At 35.0% G+C, this 24,381-nt stretch overlaps 1 protein-coding gene across 2 annotated transcripts in view; it reads left to right on the forward strand.

Moving 5' to 3' along the window:
* PRKG1 (protein kinase cGMP-dependent 1) overlaps positions 1 to 24,381 on the forward strand; it is a 1,332,247-nt gene that overhangs the window by 145,390 nt on the left and 1,162,476 nt on the right. For both annotated transcript variants that reach the window (XM_032245676.1, XM_032245675.1), the window contains exon 2: positions 21,381 to 21,547. In XM_032245676.1, the coding sequence (XP_032101567.1) occupies positions 21,381 to 21,547 (167 nt within the window). The remainder of the gene's footprint in view (positions 1 to 21,380; positions 21,548 to 24,381) is intronic.

Raw genomic sequence — 24,381 nt, forward strand, 5'->3', positions numbered from 1 at the left:
ACCATTGTTCAAACTTTTGTTTAACCTATTAAAGTGAAGGTGATGGGCTGAGAGCAGTGGCTCAGGCCTGTAATCCCTGCACTTTGGGAAGCTAAGGTGGGTGGACCATTTGAGGCCAGGAGCTCAAGACCAGCCTGGCCAACATGCCAAAACTCCATCTCTATATACATGTATACATACGTACGTGCATAAAGTGGAAGGTGAATGTGGAAGGATAAGGTACAGTTTGTTTATTTGTTGTGCACAAGCATTGCAATATCAAATTGTGTGTCTCCTACTGGCAGTTAATGGTATATGGCTCTTCATTCCTTTTTCATTCAAATAGTTTTCATCGAGTGCCTACAAATGTGTGGTAAGAAGAGCTCAGCTAAGTGTTTACAGACTTTCTCACTTTATGCGGGCTTCTTATAAGGTGTGCTGGACCTTGAAATCCGTTTACATTTGTTGGAGGAGTTGGGATGGACAGCTCTGGCAGAATTTTTATGCCAGAAAAATGGCTGAAGTAAATATTAGCTGTAATTTTTCTTGAGAAATAATTGCTTGATCAAACATACAATAAATGACTTTTTTTTTTCTTTTTACAAAGCTTAAAAGGATCTATTCCCAGCCTACCCCTCTGTCTTAGCTCGAGAAATAAAAATAAAAGTTACCTGTAAGCTTTATGTGTGGGTTTAAAGTAAAAAAAGAAAAAAAAAAGAAAAATTGAGCTGAAATTTTCTTGCATAGAGAGATATTAGAGATACATCTTTCTAGTCAAGGGCAGACTCTACCACTTATCCTTATTTCCACTTTTAGTTCTGGGTTTGTGTTTGATTGGGCTGGACAGCTACTTAGCTGTTGTCTGCCTGAGGCTACTTGCCCTAATGCAGACAGATTCCCAGTTCTCAGAGTCACAAGAATTTCTAAATAATTAAAAACTGTAATTATTTATTACTATACCCCATCTCTTTCAATTAAAAACATTAGACAAATGATAAGATATGTCTATTTAATAAGATTAGTAAAAGACATTGAAAAACTTAACAATCTACATCTTACATGTTACAAATGTCATCATAAGGCTATTTTTTATGTCTTCCCTACATAAAAGTTTAAACTTTATTATTAAAATGTAATTTTTCTGAAGACACTTTACTGGGGAAGCTAGAGTAACTCTGTGAGAGGCAGAATTCTCTGTCTGATTTAATAAAAAGACAGCACCTATACAATCTACGACAGTGTTACTCCAAGTGTGATTTATTGACATCAGCACATACATACCATACATAGTTTATATATTATATATGTTATGTTTTATATATATTATATATGTAATATATAATTATATATAATTTAAGGTACTTGTTAAAAAGGCAGATGATAAAATAGCTAAGTAAATATCAAATGTCTCATCATAAAAAATAAGTGAAGTGATGAATATGTTAATTAACTGCATTTAATTATGCCACATCACATACATATGTCAAAACATCACAGTGTACTCCATAAATATATATAACTAAGATTTATTAATCAAAAACAATGCATATGGTTGAGTACTAGCTGAGATCTACAAAATCCAAATCTCTGGGTTGGAGTCTTGGTGTCTGCATTTTAACCTGTCCAAATGACCCTTACAATGAAATTTGAGACACAGATGGGTGGATGGTTAGAAGTGCCCTCAGTGATCTTTGTCTTATATGGATAATCCCTTCCTAAGATAAATCAGAGTGATGGGGGCCAGATTGCAAATGTCCTCAGTTAACTGAAAGGGAATCTGAATGCGGATGGCAAAACCAACATTCTATACTATACTACCAATCCCATAAGCTCTCCAGCCACACGTGCCAATTGTAGCAGCTGGGCTTCACAAGGAGCCTTGCTTATACCGTAACGGTGACACTCTTGCAAAGTAGGGTACCTTTTCCCTCCTTTTCCTTGTCCACTGCTCTTTCAATTTGATGAGTTTTACCCCATGAGTTTTACCACCATGAGTTTTACACTGATTACTTCTAGGCACCGAAACCCTTATTCTATCTACTGCAGTGCAATCCTAGAGATTGGTGCTATTTTCATGCCCATTTTACAGATAAGAAGACTGAGGCTCAGAAAAGCTATGGAAATATGGACAAACATTGAGGAAATAGCAGAAAAAAAGATTCAAACTCAGGTCTTTCTGCAGCCACTCTGCCGGGCTGCTGTCATGCAAACATTCACTACCTTTCTGAACAAGAGTGTGAAGAGCTTTGATTTCTAAAACCACAGCACAGCTAATTTGAAAAAGAGCTGACCTAGTTCTTTATTTACTTATCCCTACAAGCTTTTAAACATTATTTTAATATCAAAGGGAGAATATTAAATCTCACTCATGTGACTTATGATGAACACTAATTCACAGACTAAAAAAAAATCTACCGCATAAATGGGTAGATAAGATATGTATTGTATGCATTTTGTGAAAAAGAAAATATTGTAAAAAAGATGGTCAGGTGCCAGTGAGAGACAGTACATTGTTAAAGCCTTAAATTCAACAACAACAACAACAACAACAACAGCAACAAAAATCAGCAACGTTGTAGCCCTTCTCTTTGTAATGAATTTATTCCTGGATCTTGTTAAAATAAAATCTTCTATGTCTTTTATCTCCCTGCTCCCTCATTTAGAATCTTATTTAAAGTTAACTTATAAGAAAACAAAACTTAAGAACTCAACATCTTTAAAAGTCTTTCTGATCTCAAAACCGATTTTAGAATTTTAATGTTAATTGATTCTAATATCCACCATTATCGGAAATCTGAATACATTCTTGTTGCTTCCAAATTTAGAGGTCTAACAATTATTTGTACTTTTAAAAACTTTGATAAATAGGAGTCAAAGATTTAATGTGTCAGATGAAAAAAAATTGCAAATCAGTATAATTACTGGAATTCCTAAAATCTGTTTGCAAATATGGGCAGTTTTGTCATTACTTCAGGCATCCTGTATTCTGAGTGTGGTTGAAAGCATCAATTAAATCTGCTCTCATTAGCTTTCTCATCTTGAAAATCAGGGAGTGAATCAGATGATCCCTAACTGATTATCTCTTATAGCTCAAATATCTTTTACTTCATTGAAAAATGTAGTAGTTATTGTGACACCACCCAGTAGTCCTGAAAATGCTTTAGAAGGATTCCAAGTACTTTGTGTTACTGTAAGCTGAACCATGAATGTGAAAGGTTGAGCACAAATAGCCAAATAATAGTGGAGAAAATAATAGTGAATGTCAACCTTTTGTAGTTTCTTTTCTATCATAGATTTAATGGAATGTGAGTCTGCGAACTTCCCAGAGAACGATTTTTGAACAGAAATATTTGAATCCCTTCTCCTTTCTTAGATATATGAATGGCATTATAGTTGTATCTAAACCACTCAGGGGTCCAATTTAACATCTGGAATGGCATACCACTTTCTCTAGAGTGTATAATATTTGGTATACCACCACCCTGAAACACTGGTTCATAAACTATGGTAAAATATTTCTGATCATAGAAAAGTAGAATATCACCCAATAAACCAGTGTGTATATAGCCTAGAGACTCCTTTGAAAAAATAATAAAATGGATGAAGAATTGGGATTTTTAACAGCAATTTGAAAAACTTGTTTACTCACTTACTCAACAAATATTTTCTCACCAGACATTCATTCCCTGTCCATGTTGAGTTTATGGAGTACTGGTGTGAGGGAATAGATTGAACAAGAAAATTCAAGTATGACGACTTTTATAAAAGGAGAAGTGGGAGGTGCTATGAGAACCTAAAAGAGGAGTTAATTCATCTAGTTTGAAGGAATGGTTGATTCAGTGAAGGATATCTGGGAAAGCTTACCTAATTAAGGGATTTTTAGCAGAGATGTGAAAAAATAAGCAGATAATATGCCAAGCAAAGATTTGGGAAAACTGCTTTAAGCAGAGAGAATAGCTTATTTGACATTTTTAAAGCAGGAGAGCGTGTTGTTTTTGAGAAATTTAAAAAAAAAAAAAAAGACTAGTAGAGTTATAGTGCAAATCCAAGAAGGAAAATGGAGCATGCAGTAGACTAGAATTTCAATAGGTATGAAAGTCAATGTAAGAATGATGCACTTATTCAGGGGCACTCAGAAGTTACTTAAGGGTTTGAAGAAGGGGTGGGAAAAAAAAAAACAAAATAATCAGAGTTATTTTTTAAATAGCATTTTATTTTGAAATAGTCAAATACTCACAAGAATTTGCAAAGAAGTTTGGAGAGGGATTATGTACTTTTCACCCAACTTTTCTCAATGATAAGATGGCACATCACCATAGTACGGTGTCAAAATCAGGAAATTTATGTTGACACAATGTTATTAACCATGCTGTAGTTGTTATTTGAATTTTTCTGTCTCTACATGCATAATTTGTTTTGTTTTGGTTTTATTATTCAAAAGTTTACTAAAATGTTTAAAAAGAACTGAAAAAGATTAAATATGGACATGTGGGGTTAGCTTGTAAAATAAAAAGCAAAGTCCAGTTGATAGATGAAGTTATCTTAACCTAGAAGTGGCATGGACTCAAGAAATATTTAGGAGGTGGAAATGATCAGTGAGTCTTAGTAAGTGGGTATGGCATGTGAGAGAGGGGATACTGTTGAAGGTGAACTATGGATTTCTATTCTGAGCAACTGGGTGATGTTCCTAGTTGAGGTTAAAAGTCCCGAAGGAAAAGCAGATTCGCTGGGAAAGGAAGATGCATTCAGTTGCGACTTCTGTGAGCTTCAGGTACCTATGTAGACAAGAATGCTTTCTGCCTGGGGCTCTGGGGAAAGCTAGGGTGTGAGATATAGATGTAGGCATCCTCAGCATATAAACAGTAATTTCAGCAAAATTACTTCAGGAGAATATGTTAAATGAAAAGAAAAGAAAAAGGTTTAGAATAGAGCCTTTGGATCTAAAAATATTAAGTGGTTTGGGAAGAAGAATGAACTGGTAAAGAAACAGAGAGAGGTAGGTTTTTTTGTTTGGGGTGTGTGTGTGTGTGTGTGTGTGTGTGTGTGTGTGTGTGTAGAGAGAGAGAGAGAGAGAGAGAGAGGGAGAGAGAGAAGAGGAAAAGAGATGAAGAGATAGGAGATATATGGAAAAATAGCAAAATTATGTCATAGAAGCAAATTCCTAGTAAGCTCTGTCTCTTTTCTTTGATTTCTTCTAAAGCTATAATTGGAAGGTTTCTGGTAGTTCTTGTAGTTTCTTGTAGTTATAATTGGAAGGTTTCTTGTAGAAAGTATCCATTCTTTGAGAGTTTAGTATTTATAATTTCATAAACTCAATTTAATGATAAAGTGTGATGTTTTCCAAAATATTATTTACATCTTTCAAAATGTTATTTTGAATTGAGGATACTTAAATATGCCACATTTTAGTAACTATTAATTGTTTCTTAAAGTGAATAGGAACTTAAAAACTATGGTGGTGTGGGTGAGGGACAGTGAAGAGTGGTAAATTATGCAAAAGCATTTAGGTTTAACAAAATCCAAAATCCCGTAATTAAAGTATGTTTTAATTACATATATTTAAGCTATAAATATATGACAGTAAATATACCAACAACTGGGCCATACCCCAGGCTAACTGAAATCAAATTTTCAGGCTAAGTCCTGGGTGTCTGTATTTTTAAAAATCTCTCCAATTGACTCTAATGCCTAGTATGGATAGAGAATGATTGGAACACCTAAGTACTCTGACAATCTTAAGGGTGGTGAGAGGATTCTATAGAGTGACTTGAATGATATGATTACATAGAAACGTTACTGATACCAGTATAATGAAAGGCATGTCAAATAGATTTTCTTGAAAGAAAAGAGGTAGTCAGTAAAGAAATAGAGGAAATTTGGAGTTAACCTACTGAATTGGGAAGTCATCATCACAAATCCCATTGAAAGTTGGAGTGAATGAGGCAGGGGGTTGATTTATGCTATGACAAGCTAATTGACAAGTTCAGAATGACAAGCTGAAATGTCTCAGAATCATTTGATATTAGGTGGGGAGAAAAGGTCACACCAGTTTAAGTAAGTGATAACTGAAGACTGAACTAAAGCTTTGATTAAAGGAATGATGCAAGAGAAGGTTGATGATTAAATGTTGCGGGAAGAAACACATATGAATTTTGCTAGACATGTGATTATGAATAATAATAAGTAATATTACTAGTAAGTTACTTTGGGGACTTTTAGTGGGAGGGGAGGTTATGTATTGGTGGCTCCAAAAGTAGCTTATTAATTGAAAATATTTACTTTTTACCTGTAGATTTACTCCTCATTATATTTTCAAAAAAATTTAAGATACCTAAGAAGGTCATTTTTAGTGGTTAAAATTATCTATGAAAATAAGGAATAAATAATAAACATGAGGGTGACTTGAAGTCAAAAGTGAAGTGAGGGATTCATTTTATTAACTATAAACAGCACCTTTGCTTTACTGGTATTTAGAACTTCAAAACACTATATTTAGCACAGAAACATTAATAATCTTCTTGGTGCAGTCACTTTTTCTGAATGGTGTCTTTTACAATGCAATTCTAAACTTAGGAAATAAATGGAGGGGAGGGTAATGAGGCTTATATGATGTCAAATGAGTCAACATATGATTAATATTGAGTCTCTTTCATGTTCACTATTGCCTGCCTTTCTGCAAAATGGTTTTTTATCTGCAGTAACTTGGTATGAGAATCAAATCTATTCAATACATTTCTTATATGGATTATCCTGTCATGTTGCTATCAAGTATATTTCCTCAATATTAATGAATTCTTCTTACTACAAACATGGCAGTATAATTTTGATTTAGTTCAGGTTGATTGCTATTTTGCTCTGATAAATGAGGAGGAATCCAGTCTGTTTGGACATTGAGGATTTTTTGAACAGGGGATGTGACCTACCCTCTGTGTAAATTTACCACAGTAAGCTTTGTAGACTTTAGTATTTATCTACTTGGTATGGTATGTGTGTGTTTCTGTATATTTTTTTAATGTAGAGCATAGCAGTAAGTCTTACTAGCTTTCTTTTTGGGTAAGCCTATTTTCAAGCAAGTTTCAGTTGCTGTGATACCCTTATGATTAATCTAAAGACTAAGACCATGATAAATGTATTTTTAGATGATTTTTAAAAAATAGCACAGTGGAGGGTGGTGTTTATTGTTGCTATACTGAAGGCTAATATTCATTTCTAATGAATCATTGGATGATGTCACAGGTAGAAAGGCCAATGATTTAAAGTAACCATACTGGAAAATACAGCTGTGGCAGGAATAAAAAAGATGAGCCATTCCTTCTCCTTGAAATGCTTCCCTTCCACCACCTCCACTGCTCTGGTTGTCTTTTTGTGCCTTTACTGTTTCTCAATCTCCTTTGTGGTACCTCTCCCTTGACCCCACCTCTAGGTTTTCTTGGTCCTCAAGAATCAGTTACTTGGACGTCAAAGTCTAAACAACAAATGTCTATTCAGTTGCTCAAGCTGGAAACCTAGGGTTGTTCCCTTTCTTCCTTCCTTACATTCATTCTACCAGTAAGTCCTATAGCATCCACTTGCAAACTATACTTTCAAGTTAGTCTCACTTCTATTCATCTCTACTGTCACCATCCTGATCTAAGCCATCCTTATGTCTTATTTGAAAATAGTGCAATAACATCCTTTCTGAGTTTTCCTTCCCCTCTCCTTCCACCTGCAATTGCTCCAGTTTATTCACTGAAATCCTAGAGATGTTTTTCAAATACAAATTATACCATGTCACTCATTATCTTTGCTTTACCCCTTTAATAGCTTTTTGTTTCACTAAGAATTCAATTCTTTCCCACAATCTGCAAGACCATGCCTAAAACAGACTCTGATAATGTCTCCAAATTGACCTGTAGCTATTCTCTTCCTTGATCTAAAGGCTCTGACTCACCAGCTTCCTTCTCTAAACTAGAACCAGAAAATATTCTGTTCCTTCTGCTTTGAGCACCTTTCCCTTAAATTTCCTATGGGGTTGCTCATTGATCCTTCAATCTCAGCTTAAAGGCTAGATTGCCAAACAGGTCATAATTCTATATGCCAATAGATCTTCCCCTTTATTTTGTATTCAGCACCCTTTTTTGTGCCCTTTAAAACACTTTCTCTGTCTAAACAATATATGTTTGTTTACCTCTGTGTTAACAAGAGGTATTATGAAAAATTTAGCTCTGAGAACGCAGATACTCTGTTTATTTCACTTACCCCTTGCACCCAATGTCTAGCACAATGTCATATATGAGGTCCTGAAAAATGCTTGTTGAATAAATAAATGAATGAACAGTATAAGGATCAGGCTGAGCAGACTACTGTGTAAAGTTAAACTGACACAACCAGAACAGCATGGTTGTTAAGAGGGGGTCTGGGGTGGAAGTTAAATGTTGCATCAACCGTTATTGTAACTAACATAACTGATTTGTTTCTAAGTTTCCATTGGGAGAATTAGATGAGATAACATGTGCAAAAATGCCCAAAATAAAAATACCACACTCAAAGGCTGTCTTCTATGCAGCTCTCCTCCTTGTACCTAGACTGTATCTGCAAGAAAAGTGAGAGTGTCCTCATAGATTACCTCCCCTTTTCATAGCCCGCTCTCTATTCTCTTTGTTTATTCCAGGAAGTGGCCAAGAAACCTAGAAACTGTGGCAGGGCTGTGTGCAGTGTATGTCCAGCAATGCTGGCATCTCTAATAGCATATTCCCACCTGTGGGTAGGTCATAACCCAAACACTGCATGAAAGGGTCCCCTGAAGTCCTGAGAACCGCTGCCCCAGAAATATTCTGGAAGTGCTGCCTTCTGTGTGGCCTCTGAATTCTTTTGTTCATCCGTCTGCCTCAGGTTGAAGAGCCTGTATCTTTTGCTTAGTTTTCATTTGCATGTTTGAACTTCCTTTAAGCTGTTTCTCTCCAGACCTCAGTTTTGCTCAGTGTCCCACAACTTCAGGGACCAACGCTAAACCCTCCGTACCCTGTCCCTGATTTCTGGAATCTCAGCCTGAAAATGACCTCGAGGTCCTCCTTTAACTAGCTGGAGGCCTTCACACAGGGCTGCATCATGTGCCTGCCTAGTTGTTTGCAGTTCAAGCACACTTTGTGCTGTTAACCCCATGTCTTCTGCATTTACCTTTTATACTCAAACTCCTTGGCTTCATGGCCTGCCTAAACTTCTTTATGGCTTCTCTGTTTCTTTTTGTCCTTCTGTCAGTGATTGTTGTAACCTTATTTTCACAAAGGATACATTTTTAGGAGTGTTTTTTCAGATTTGTGGATAGCACTAACTTCCATAAATACTGTACTTAGGTCAGTAGCAACTCTAGGTCACTCTTTAAATCACTTTGTAGATAATTATAGTTGTGTTTTAAACCCATCAATCACTATTGCCTGTATTTACCTGCAGTGGCAGATTTTGAAGCTAGAATTGTTGTGTTGGAAATATAGTAAATATTAGCTATTTACCACTGAAAAGGACAAACTTTTGAAGGACATATGGTACACTATAAATAGCAGATTCAAGTTATAAAATCAAATTGATTTATGTTCTTTTTTCCTACTTTCCTTTCTTTTTACCCCCTCTGTCTTACGCAGTGAAAATGGAAGGTGGCTAACTCAGATCATAGTGTATAAACAATTGTACTAACATGCTTTAAGTTTACAAATTGTACATATTAGGTTTCTACTGTAAAAGAACTTATATGGAAAGCATTAATGTTTGGTATCTTATATTCAGACTTCTCTCAAGTACATCTATATTATAGTTCAATAGTTACATTAATTACAAAATCTGCCATATTGCAGTTTTTTGGAATATTGTATTTTATCTTATAAATATAATGGGAGCTTCCTTTTTATTTCAAATTCAAATACGTAGCTCCATCCAAATTGATAGCAAATTTTGTGTCCTTCATTTCTCTTCCATATTTGTATATTGAAGTCATCTGAGGCAGGGTATGTAGGAATAGAAGGAGAGAAAAGAAGAAAGGAAGGTGTTTGCTTATGTCAGGGAAGGGATAATAAATGTGAACTTACTGGAATCAAAATAAGTTGAATTCCATTGCTGAATTCAAGAAGTGTTTCTGTATTAGAGATTACCCTTCTGTAAAAGCCATAAAACATGATCAAACTTCTGTAATATAGAGAATGAACTAGATCAGAAAGGGAAGCTCTGAATGAACTATCACAGAATTTTTAAACTACAGAATTATTGTGAAATGGCCACAATTCCTTGCTGATAACTACTGCAATGGATTTGTTCAGCCTTAATTCAGGTGAGCTTAAACATTAAAATGGCCAAATGTATGAGAAAGAGACAGAAAAAAAGAGAAGAAACAGAGAGAGAGAAAGAGAGACAGGAAGATTCAGACAGAGAGAAACACAGACATAGAGAAAAAAGACGGAAATATGAATGAATGAATATGAATGTGTGTAAAATAACAGAAGGTTTAAAAAGTATTTTATTGCAGGCTGATAGTCAGTGGACCTGAGTCCTACTTTAATCTCTAACATGAACATGGCAGGCATCTAACCTCTTTATGCCTTAGTTTCCTTATCTGTCAAATAAGGACAATAGTAACATCTGTTCTACCTGCTGCAGAGGTCTGTGGCAATAATAAAATGAAATGTTAGACACAGAGCTGTTTTGAAAGCATAAAATGCTCTCTGCAGATAAAGTCATATTATCCCAGCGTAACATTCTTCTAAAATTTTTCAAATTTACAGATAACATTGTATTCTTTTATAGTTTACAATATGTTTACACACACACACACACGTTGTAGAATGGTTAAATCTACCTAATTAACAAGTGCATTACTTTACATAATTATCATTTTTGTGGTGAGAACACAACACCTACTCTTTCAGAGTGTTTCCTTACATGTTTCAAGGATGCAGAATATCATTAAGTATAGTTGCCCTGCTGTACAGCGGATCTCTTGAAATGTATTCTTCCTATTTAACTGTAATTATGTAGGCTGTGACTGACATTCCCAACACCCTTTTCCCCCTAACTACCCCAGCCTTTGGTAACAACTCTCTTCCTCCCTAGTTCTAGGAGATCAAATTTTTTTAGATTCCACATATAAGTGAGATCATCTGGTATTTGTCTTTTTGTTCCTGGTTTATTTCACTTAACATAATATCCTCTAGGTTCAACCATGTTGTTGCAAATGGCAGAAATGCATTCTTTTTTGTGGCTGAGTAACAGTCCATTATGTCTTCATATCACATTTTCTTTATTCATTCATCCATTGATGGACACTTAGGTTGATTCCATAGAGCTTGACTATTGTGAATAATGCTGCAATAAACATGGGTTGCAGATATGTTTTCAAAATGCTGATTTAGTTTACTTTGGATATATACCCAGTAGTAGAATTGCTGGATAACATGGTAGTTCTATTTTTAATTTTTTTAGTTATATTTTTAATTTGCATACTGTTTTCCATAATGGCTATACTAATGTATATTCTCCCCAACAGCGTATAAGGGTTCCTTTTTCTCCATACCCTCCCCAACAGTAGTTATCTTTCAACTTTTGGATAATAGCCATTGTAACAGGTGTAAGGTTAGATCTCATGGCTTTGATTTGCATTTTCCTGACATTTAGTGACATTGAGCATTTTTTTCATGTACTCATTGGCCATGTTTATTTTATTTTGTTGAGAAGTGTTTATTAAGCTCTTTTGCCCATTTTTAAATTGGGTTATTTGGGGTTTCTTGCTACTGAGTTGTTTGAGTTTCTTATTTATTTTGGGTATTCAACCCTAGTCATATGTATAGGTGGCAAATATTTCTTCTGTTCCATAGGTTGTCTCTCATGTTTTTGATTGTTTCTTTTACTGTAAAGAGGCTTCTTTGATATAATCATATTTGTCTATTTTTGTTTTTATTGACTGTGCTTTTGAGGTTTTATCCAAAAAATCCTTGCCTGGATCAATGTCATGAAGTATTTCTCTTATGTTTTCCTCTAGTAGCTTCATAGTTTTTGGTCTTGCATTTAAGTCTTTAATCCATTTTGAGTTGATTTTTGTGTGTGGTGAGAGATAAGGGTCTAATTTCATTCTTCTGCAAAAGTATAAGATTCCTACCTTTGAACAATTAGAGGCCGGGCATGGTGGCTCACGCCTGTAATCCCAGCACTTTGGAAGGCTGAGGAGGGTGGATCACGAGGTCAGGAGATGGAGATCATCCTGGCTAATACAGTGAAACCCCATCTCTATTAAAAATACTATATGTATAGCCAGGCATGGTGGCATGCGCCTGTAGTTGCAGCTACTTGGCAGGCTGAGGCCGGAGAATTGCTTGAACCCAGGAGGCAGAGGTTGCAGTGAGCTGAGATTGTGCCACTGCACTCTAGTCTGGGTGACAGAGTAATACTCCGTCTCAAAAATATAAATAAATAAAAAATAAAAAAATTAGATATAAATGAATGGAACATTTACTTTTGGATATTAAAAGTGGGATAATTTATTCAAATTGTCAGTGCAATTAAATGTTGTGGGCTTAGAAGTCAAACAGATTTATCTTTAAATCCTTACTCTACCTGTCACTTACTATTGTGCAATGTTCGACAATTTATGTAATTCTCTTAGTTCCACTATGGCAAACTTAGAGAGTCAAAAATGAATCTTCAATGAGAACAGGCTCTTTGTACATTGTGGAACACAGAAACACTACTTAATAACTATTAATAGTGGCTAATAATAAGTAGTAATAGTAGTAATTCTACTACTATAATAATGACTAATGTTGTTGCCGGTATTGGGTTAATTTTTCACTTTGGTTAAGAAGCTTGGTAACCACAAAGCTTTTATGACTAGGAGCATGATTGTTTGTCTTAAACTTTTAGTTATTTTCAAAATTTCTCGATGTAAACACCATCTTTCTTAAGGCAGACTTAAAGTGTCTAATGTATTAAATCCTCATGCAAAATAATGTTTGGAGAGAAAACTGAACTGAGTTTGTCAGAGTAGAAAATCTGCCTTCTGAGACATGTAGGACATTGCAATGAGGCAAAATTTGGCTCCAATTTTCTGGAATTAAATGAATAAAGTACCCAAGCCATCACTTTCAATCAAGACAAAGTATACACTTTGGGGCAAGGGGGTGGTAGAAAATCATGCTATTTTTGTCCCATTGAATACAAACAAATTTAAAATATAAGGTAATCTGTCTCAGAGATTAAGTCAAGAAGCATCTTAACAACAGAATTATTCTAAAATTATTTCTTTGATGATCAATTTAAAAATCAAGTCATTGTAATAATTGAAATTACAATGCACAGCACATATTGGTGGTGTGAGCTGCTGGGTTTCAGAGGACTAACAGTAGCATCATGGCCCTCAATCTATGCCCTGTTGATAGGGCTGCCCAGGCTGGTGAGGAACTGGTTCATAGTGTATTCATACAGACTGTGTTGGAAACAGATGAGTTCTAAGAAATTTCAATTTTTTAGTGCCTCAAAAGGTAAAAAAAAAATTACTTTAAAACATTGAATTACAATTAGATATATAAGTATCTGACTTTTTTTCTCAATCGTTACTCTATTTTGCAGTGTGGGCATCTAAACTTCAGAAATACAGATAATTCTTAATAAACCAGACCACATAATTTTTAAATTCTGTAATAAAATGTGTACAGTCTTATTTATTCTCAAGCACAGCACTTTACGATACTTCTGTGAAACTTCACGGTTTTAATTCTGTGATATGAGAGAGGGAGCTTATAGGAGAAGAGTTTGATCTGGATTCTTTTGGACACTGCTCTATTTTTAGTTAGGCTCACTCATGTGAATTAGCGGTAAAATGTATCTCTGGAGAGCTGAATGACTTGAATAGTTGAATGAGAGACTTTTAATATTGACGTTTTGGAAGTGGCTGAACACCTACAAAGAACAATTTTCTTTTTCTTTAATTAGTATAAGCCTGCCCCATGTGTTAACACCTAACTAGTGATTTCAAGAGCTACTTAGCATCTCTCCGAGTCAATGACAGTGAGGTAAGAGTATTAGTTAAAATGGAGAATACTGGCTCTATTTTTAGTTTTTAGAGAAAACTCTATACTGGTTTCCCTGGCTGTTCAAATTTGCATTCTCACCTACAGTGTAAAAAGTTGCCCCTTTTCTCTGTATCCTCTCTAGTATTTTGTTATTTTTTGTTTTTTTTTTTTGATAATAGTAATTCTAACTGGGTTAAGATTATGGCTCATTATTGTTTTGGTTTGCATTCCCCTAATGATTAATGATGTTGAACATTTTTACATATACTTGGCCATTTGTATGTCTTCTTTTGAGTTATGTCTAATCAGATCATGTACACATTTTTAAATCAAGTTATTATGATTTATTTTGAGTTCTTCGCTCTGCTGATTGTTTCCTTTGGTGTGAAGAAGCTTTTCTCATGTGTGTGTGTGTGTGTGTGTGTGTGTGTGTGTGTGTGTGTGTGTGTGTGTGTATGTATATATTAGTCCCATTTGTGTATTTTTGTTTTTGTTGTCTATGCTTTGTAGGTCTGATCCTTAAAACCTGTGCCTAGACCCAATGTCCTGAAGAAGCTGCCTTGTTTTCTTTTCCTTTTCTAGTAGTTTTATAGTTTTGGGTCTTACATTTAAGTCTTTAATCCATTTTGAGTTAATTTTTGTATATGGTAAGAGATAGAGGTCTAATTTGTAGAAATCCCACTGGATATTTATTCAAAGGAAAGAAAACTAGTATATCAAAGAGATGCCTGTCCTCCTATATTTATTGCAGCACTAGTCACAATAGCCAAGATATGGAATCAACCTAAATGTCCATCAACAGATGAACAGATAAAGAAATGTGGCATATATACCCAACAGAATACTCTTTGGCCATAAAAAAGAATGAAATCCTGTCATTTGCAGTAACATAGAAGAACCTGGAGGACATCTTATTAAGTGGAATAGGTCAGTTGCAGAAATATAAATACTACATGTTCTCACTAATATGTGGGAGCTAAAAAAATTGAATGCATAAAAGTACAGAGCAGAATTATGGTTATCAGAGGTTGCAAAGAGTAGGAAATCAAGGAAAGATAGTGAGGGGTTGGTTAATGGATAAAAAGCTATAGCTGCATAGGAGGAGTAAGTTCTAATGTTCTATAGCATTGTAGGATGAATATAGTTAACAGTAATTTATGGTATATTTTCAAAGAGCTAAAAGAATTTTAAATATTCCCAACACAAAGAAATAACAAATGTTTAATGTGATGAATATATAACCCTGACTTGATCATTACACATTTTGGTCATGTATGAAAATATCACTGTGTATCCCATGAATATGCATAGTTACTACATGTCAACTAAAAGTAAAAGGAAGAAAAATAAAGGATAATTAAGTTACCGTCTAAATGACATTTGGGCAAATAAATATTTTATGGGCTATCTTTTCTTTCCACAATCATTGTTTTTAGGATATTAATATTTAATAATGATTTCATTTTTTAATTCAAAGGAACTAAATCATCTATTTTAGAACTACAGGAAAAAAGTTAGAAGGCAATTGACAATTGGTAAATATTGCAATGTTTGTAGTAAAAGGTAAATATTATTGTTCCTAGGAACTATGTTGCTATCATTAATTTTGACCCAGTGATTTTTTTGCTTTGTACCAAATGCCAATTATAGGTATGAATTCTGCAAACAGTTTTGATTTCCTCATGACTATTCTTGTTGTAAGATTGGGATAGCTATAGCAGAGTTGGTTGATGTGAAAATACAGTCTGAACCTTGTTGAAAACTGGTTTGCAGTTTTGAGAGAATATCTATATTGACCAATAATTTTACAGGATTAACTTTTATCTTTATATGGGCTGGTTGATATTTCTTAGCTCTTAACCAGCTTATATCAATGTAGTTCATACAGAAAAGCTGCTAGGCAAGAAATAGGATCCATGGTGTGGGCATCTTAATAATTGTGGCAGCAATGGGACTACCATTTTTCTTGCTTATAGGTATTAATCAAATATTCCACAATAGATAGATGGAGTTGTCCTATTGCAATAACTCAGACTTAGAAACTTTAAGAGGCTCTGCAAGGAGTATGTCTGTGTGAAAGAGGTATGGACTGTCATTATGTCCACAATGGAGACTTGGATGTCTGAGTTCCCAAATGGATAGACGATACCATAGGCCAAGGTGACTGTGAAAATCATTTATTGCTTCTCATGATATTTGCTCCCAAAGTTGACCACTGAGCGCAAAAGAAATTAAGCGAGTGATGTTTTTGTCAAACAATTTTGTTATACAAGTTTTGTGCTACATTTTCAAATTGCTTTAGCTGTTTTCCATTTTTAGCAATAGCTTAATAGCTTTGATTATGTCTTTTAAAGTACCTGGAAGTCTTTTATAATCAAAGAGATCAGATGTTAATGCTCATATTTCTGGACAAGGCTGTTCTTGGCATGTTTACTATTGCCTAAGACCTGACTGAGGGGGAAACTGATCTAAAACGTGAGTGAAAGTAGAGAGTGGGCATACTTCAGGCCTCTGGAGATAGTTGTTGAAACTGAGATGAGACCTCATTCTCTCCTAATATGTAAGAGTTGCCTGAGAGTAAGTGATTGAAAGTCCAAATAAATGTAAGCTTTATGAGACAGTGGTTCCCAGGAGTTTTAATTATAAAACTCCCTTATTAACTTGATAATCAATTTTGCTTTTAGTATTCATTAATTGATGAAATACACAACAGAAAACCTCCACGAAATAAGTAACACTTTAAAGTAAATTTATATCATTTATTCTTTATGTCTGTTATATCATCTATGAATCATACCCCTTCATATAGTCCTTCACTGGCCTTTGGAATAAAATAAAACTCTTTATCGTAGCCTTCAAGGTCCTATGAGACCCATCCCCTGCCTACCTCAGTGATCTTATTCTCCCATCCCATTTCTTCTCTCTCACTGTATGCTTCAGTCATACAGGTCTCCTTTCTGATCTTTGAATATATCAAAGTCATTCCAAACTCTACATCTTTGTTCTTGTTTTTACTTCTACTTAGAATACTTTTCTTCGTCATCATTGCAATAGGGAAGACAATGGTTAAATCTCATTGTTATGTAATCCTTATTTCAGAGAGGCCTTCCTGACCACCAAATCTGAACTAGCCTTCCCTACTCCTTGAAATAAACCTTCTGTGACTTACGTATTGCTAGCCTACTATATTGTAACCCATAATATAGAATTTCCTTTTATTAGCTTAAGAAAAACTAGTGAGGGTCTGTTTATTAACAGTGAATAATGCTGGCTCCTTTATTTGAGAAGTAGGTATATGTTTCCCTGTATTCCAAAATTGCCCATTTTTACCTAAGATTGTGTAGAAAGACAATTCCTATCAAGCATTGTTTCTTTATATTCAGATATTTCCCCTGTAATAAATAAATGGGGATATGGATTTTCTAATTTATTTTTCTAAAATTGAACGTTTGGAAGAACTATTGCTAATTCTGCCACTAAATTATCTGGGGATATTATACCACCTCATGAAATTTTTAAGGAAAGAAAGGATTATCATGTTGGTTTAAGAATTCATAAATTAAGTTACACTAAATTCTTAGGGTGTTAGAAAAATAATCTATATCTAGTATTGTGTTGGAGCCAACTTGCACTGGCTCATGTAAGATCTGCTTGTTAATTTCCAGGAACTTTGCAAACAGGTTGATTTTTGCATGAAAGCTTCAAATTGGCCATGGTGGGAGTATTTACACCATGGAAATTGGCAAATGCTACATACCATGGCTTCCTCCGCTTTTCTCCAACTGAGCCAGACAGCCAGAATACCAGCACACCGTTATATATAACTAATATTTTAGAGGCTGACAATTCAATGATGACCAAGGATTGGGCTAGCTCAAATTAATCAAGTTACCTTTAAGGCTGTTTGGATTTAAAAAGCCACACATTTTAAGCATGGAAGAAAAGATTCTTAAAAATAAATTATTTGTACACAGAACCAGATAGTTAAGATTTAAAAAAAAATTATGATCTTTGTGTTTGCTTCTTTTTTTTTTTAATATATATTTTATTGCATTTTAGGTTTTGGGGTACATGTGAAGAACATGCAAGATTGTTGCATAGGTACTTACATGGCAGTGTGGTTTGCTGCCTTCCTCACCATCACCTAAATCTGGCATTTCTCCCCATGTTATCCCTCCCCAACTCCCCACCCCCTCCATCCCTCCTCTAGTTCCCCCCCCACAGACCCCAGTGTGTGATGCTCCCCTTCCTGTGTCCATGTGTTCTCATTATTCAGCACCTGCCTATGAGTGAGAACATGTGGTGTTTGATTTTCTGTTCTTGTGTCAGTTTTCTGAGAATGATGGTTCTTATACCTCCCAAGTCAGGCTGCTGAATTATTTCAAAATATTGTTAAAATATATACTCCGGGTTGAGCAGATGGCTACCTTCTGGTACTTGTGACACCAGCTTTCCCCAACTCCCATACTAATAACACAGCTCAACTAACTGATTTTATATGCATTATATCTTAGTTACAGTGAGTTTATTAGACCATTTCTTTGGGGAAAGAAAAGGATTCAAAGAAGAGTTAGCTGGAGACCCTGATTAATTATAGTTTATAATGTTGGCGCAAGTAAAGACTAATGAGAGTTCACCTAAGGTTTTCAGTCGACAATGGGAAAGGACTTTAAGGGAAATTACATGAAAAGGCAAGGCTTTGACTATTATTCTCTGACAAATACATCTTTGGGTTGTACCACACAGAGGCACAAGATATCTATCTTGCTGTGAGAGCAGAGACAGATTATTTGTGACAATTCAGAAATAACAATGCTATTTGGCAGTACCTGTATGGAGGTGTAAATGGTAAGATGTAGGTCTTATATTGATTAGTTTCTTTTAAGATGACACAACAGCCTATATGGAAGCCTCCAGTTTGTTTCTTCAGAGACCTGAAATTTAATGTGCTCCATCCAATATAAATTTGAGACACAGAACCGTCCTGAAATCCTGTTCTTCCCATCCCACACTCTGCATTCTGTGATAAACAGTTGGAAAGTTTGGATAATTCTAAGAAATCATATTAGAGCTCATTGTTTAATATTTTGTAATGCCTTCATCAAACAGTTTAATAATTTTCTTAGGAGAGGGGAGAAAGTGACTTTCTTCAGTCATCTTTGGATGGTGCTAATTATGTTCTTAGAAGAGGGCTTCACTTTTAATCTTGCTTCATTTCTAGGACTTAAATCTTTATGGATCATTATTAATACTTCCCAAAGGAAAATATACCATCTGTATGTAGCTAAACAAGTTGTGGTTCTTGATTAGTTTTTATTGTGCAAGTAGCTATGAACCCATTAAATAGTCTCGCTCTCCGACTAAAAATAAAGAAATTTTAGGAAAGAGAAAATATAATACAGTTTGACCAAATTAATTTCCTGAATACCAAGTAAGCCCAGATTCTTGGAAAAATAATCCCAGAACAGTAGAGCTCAGGAGTCAATACGAAGGTGCCACTGGTATTCTTGAGACCAGGAATGGTGACGGTAATTATAGGGAGTGGTGAAGATAATATTGCAATTAATACCTCTATGCTACAACCTTTATCTCCTACCATTTACTGAAAGTAACATTTTATTCCTCAGTCTTCACATATAAACCTGTTAAGTTGGTATTTTTGAAATATCATTTTGTAGATGACAACATGGAAATTCAGAAAAGTAAGACAACCCACTCAAATTTTTTAGGCGCCAGGGCTAGGATTGAGACCCAAATATATGTCTCTTCAAAGCCTATTTTTTTTTCCTTTTACATTTCAATAGACACATACTTTCTTACTTGAAAAAATCAATTTTGTATTCTGCATTTTCACTTAAAAATAATAGAAGAATTTCCTCCACACCGTTAACAATCCTCATAAACATAATTTTAATTGCAGTATAACATTCATTCTAGGAATATTCTTCATAGTAATAAAATTTCAATTGTTTTTATTTTTCTGTGTATCTTTGTACTACTTAAACTGAATCATTACCAAACATAATGTGAGAAGCCTAGGCTGGTTATACTGAGGTCTAGATGAAAAATCTCCAGAAATGGGAAGAGAAGACTAATCCTTTAGTCAGTATTCACTACTGTGGGTCATTTCCCTGGAAGCCACTTGCTAAGCAAACGTGGACAAAGGTCAGCTTGTGTTTAATTTTTTTTTAATTAAGACTTTTAGTATAATGCACCAAATATGCTGTCTTCTCTCTGGATTGCTAAGGTCTTTGGTTTCATCTTGTCTAGCTTCTGACTTCTCTGATAGTGCTCTGATTGTCCTCCTCCTGATAAATATTTATTAATGTCTCTTCCACTTTGATTTTTGCATTCTTAGAAAGTCATTTGGAACTTCTTATCCCAGCAAATAAACATTACAATGTTTTAAGTTCTCCTAAATTTTTCTTGTTAACCACTGAATTCCAATTACAAAATGTATGAATATATTTCCTACTGTCTACTTGTATTGAATCCCATGCCTAAAACATGCTGCACTTCAAACATCTTGTTCAATAGAGTTTTATCTGCCTGGTTACCTGAATCTAAGCTGCTTGAAGAAGGAAATACTCTCTAAAAAATCATGGGTTGTGTATAAAGAACTGTCACATTCCCACCAGTTGTTTCAAACAAGTAGGTAGGAATCCGATTCTTATCTTTTTTAATCCAGAATATTACTTGAGCAATATTATCTCCAACCATTTACTGAAAGTAATGTTATATTCACCAGTCTTCACATATAAAACTGTTAGGTTGGTATTTTTTTAAATACTATATTATAGATAACTGGCATCTTAGTAGACACTGGGCATACATTAAAGAACAAATTTAAAATTATCCCTGCCTATGTGGGGCATAAAGTCTAGTGGAAGAGGCACATAAAAAATAATCAAACTTTTTTTTCTGTGATTGTGTGTAGTACAATACATCCCTGTGTTCTTTTACAAACACAAACAGTAGTAATGATATTTGTTCTGGAGTTTTAAAATTTTGTTCATATTTATTCTTAAGCTAAATTACAAACTTCCATTTAAAATGTTTATCCATTGGTTTCCCAGCAATCTTTGTGATTAAGGAAACATCTAAAGCAAAATGAGCCTGTATAATATTGTTTGTTGGTTGGTGGGTAGGTTACTTATTCGTTAAATGATAGGATACTTTAAAAAAAATTTCTTAGTGCCTTTTTTTTTTTTGCTGCTATGGAACTACTTTGTTCTCAGGTCTTACAAAAAATTATTGGATCCCTAACAAGAAAATACATTTGTGGTGTGCCAGAGCACTGTATGGCTCTGCTAAACCTCATAAACTGAAAGAGTTTGTCAGATGTGCCAGTAAATCTTCCCTCTCTTGCCATAGGTCCAAGGATCTTATTAAGGAAGCTATCCTTGATAATGACTTTATGAAGAACTTGGAGCTGTCGCAGATCCAGGAGATTGTGGATTGTATGTATCCAGTGGAGTATGGCAAAGACAGTTGCATCATCAAAGAAGGAGATGTGGGGTCACTGGTGTATGTCATGGAAGGTACGGTTTGTAACTCCAATCCTCTGACATTCAAATATTCTCTTTTCGTCTTATCAGCCTGTACACAGATGGCAATGCATTACATGGAAAATCCCATTTTTCCTTCTTTTATTGATAAATTAGTTTGAAAAGCATTGAAACACTATTTAGATACAGTGGTTAACTATGTGAAGTGTTTGCATTTAGAATATTAATATGAGAATCCAGTATTTTTATAGACATGGGGAAAGTTAAAAATGTGAAAAAAGAAATGTCATTTATTACATGGAATAAGACTGCATGCAGTCAGGTCACCGAGCAAACATATAAAGCTTCGGCAAAAGCTCAAGATCACTGGAAGTATTTTTGGTCTGATAATTTAAGTGTCTTCAACTCTACCCTCAACTTTTAATATGTGACTAGTTTTCCTGCTATGAAGCTTCTGTAAAAAGAAAATGTTTTTCATGTGTATGACAGAGGCAGATAATAAGGTTTGGATGACATATTACCTGCATAATTAATAGAATGATAGCTTGTTTCATACATCTTGTAAAGACTAATATAGAAAGGGCTTTGAAAAATACTGAGGTGGGCACTATATAAATGTGTTTTATGCCTAGGTAAATTTTCATAATACTTATTTCTGACTTGAAATTTATAATGACATGTTTTGTGGGAAGAAAGTAGCTTGTGATAATGACTGAATCGGCTGGGAAGAAGGTAAGTTCAGAAATACCTGTAATGTAAGAAATTGATATATAAAAATCAGTTTCTTAGGTGATGATTAATGTTTTATCCAAAAGACTTGTGTGGTAGTGTCTTATAATTATCAAACTTATAGGTTATTTAGAGAAGGGGTGTATTTGGGCAAGTCACTTCATTTCTCTATATTTCACCTAACCAATTTGTAAAAAAAGAAGATATTCTTTCTTTCTGCCAGTGGTTTTCAACTGGTGATGATTCTGTCTCCCAGGGGACATTGGTGATATCTGCAGACAGTTTTGGTTGTCACAAAGTGGGTAATGTTGGGGAGACTACTGACTTCTAGGGGGTAAAAACCAGGCATACAGCTCAAAAGGGTAGTTTCCTAGAACAAAGATTTATCTGACCCAAAATGTCATTAGAGCCAACCTTTTAAAAATCTTGCATTCTGCTTTCTTTATAGGATTGGTATAAAATGAGATAATTTGTATGAATGTTTAATGCAAAGTATAGAACACCACAGCATAATAATTATTATTATTACTATTAAAAACTTGGCCAGGCGTGGTGGCTCACGCCTGTAATCCCAGCACTTTGGGAGGCCGAGGCAGGCGGCTCACGAGGTCAAGAGATCGAGACCATCCTGGCCGTGATGGAACCCCGTCTCTACTAAAAATACAAAAATTAGCCAGGTGTGGTGGCACGCGCCTGTAGTCCCAGCTACTTGGGAGGCTGAGGCACAAGAATCGCTTGAACCCAGGAGGCGGAGGTTGCAGTGAGCCGAGATTGCGCCACTGCACTCCAGCCTGGTGACAGAGCAAGACTCCATCTCAAAAAAAAAAACCTTGGCAGTATAAAAGAAATATTCTTTCTTCATTCAGCATGCACCTTTGATTTATTCTGTGTCATCTTTTTGTATATATGTTAGGCATTCAGTTTTTAAGTAGTATTTTCTATCATTTTTTTCCTAATAGTTTTCACCTTTTATGTCAACAACATAAAGTTCTTCCTAGGCCAAGAAATATAAATATTCAGCTAGACTTTCTTCTGGTGACAAAACACAATAAACATGCATAATGTATAGTTGGCAGAGAATTGCAAAGAAAAGAGATGAAATTATAGGTCAAGGCTAATATGTGGATAGTGACCAGAAAGGATGAGAAAAGTGGAAAAAATATATAGAGGTCAAGTACAGAATATAAAACCAGAGGCAGTATCTTAAGAACTACTAACAATTAGAAACCATGTTTAAAGCATTTCTGAGACTATATCAATTGCTTCATATGATATTAGTTTTCAGATATTATATTGGTCAGCACATTTTAATAAAAGAGCTATTGTATAAAGCAGAGTATCCTTTTACTTCATCTGTTTCAAATGCTAATTATTGCTATCTCTTTCAAGAAACCACAATTTTGAAACTCTGTGGGTTCAGTCTTCCTTCATCTTGAATTATTTCTTACAAAAATATATTCCCAAATGACCATGTAAATTATTTCTAAAATTTATTTGTGTTGTCCCTTCTTACTAAGCATAACTGAAAGTTTTCTAGCTATGTTAGAAGAAGCTTGAGAAAAATAGTTAATATTTGTTAATGTTTAGAAAATGCCCAACACAAAATTAGTTCAACCATTGTGGAAGACAGTGTGGCGATTCCTCAAGGACCTAGAAATAGAAATTCCATTTGACCCAGCAATCCCATTTCTGGGTATATATTCAAAGGATTATAAATCATTCTACCATAAGGACACATGCACACGAATGTTCATTGCAACAATGTTTACAATAGCAAAGACCTGGAACCAACCCAAATGCCCATCGATGATAGACTGGACAGGGAAAATGTGGTACATATACACCATGGAATATTATGCAGCCATCAAAAATGATGAGTTCGTGTCCTTTGTACGGACATGGATGAACCTGGAAACCATCATTCTCAGCAAACTGACACAAGAGCAGAAAATCAAACACCGCTTGTTCTTACTCATAGGCGGGTGTTGAACAATGAGAACACATGGACACAGGGAGGGGAGCACTACACACTGGGGCCTGTTGGGGGGAAATGGGGGAGGGACGGGGGGGGGGGGAGGTGGGGAGAGATAGCATGGGGAGAAATGCCAGATATACGTGAAGGGGAGGAAGGCAGCAAA

The sequence above is a fragment of the Sapajus apella genome, unplaced genomic scaffold (assembly GCF_009761245.1).
Source record: "Sapajus apella isolate SASKATOON/1434 unplaced genomic scaffold, GSC_monkey_1.0 scaffold58, whole genome shotgun sequence".
Classification (NCBI taxonomy): Eukaryota; Metazoa; Chordata; class Mammalia; order Primates; family Cebidae; genus Sapajus; species Sapajus apella.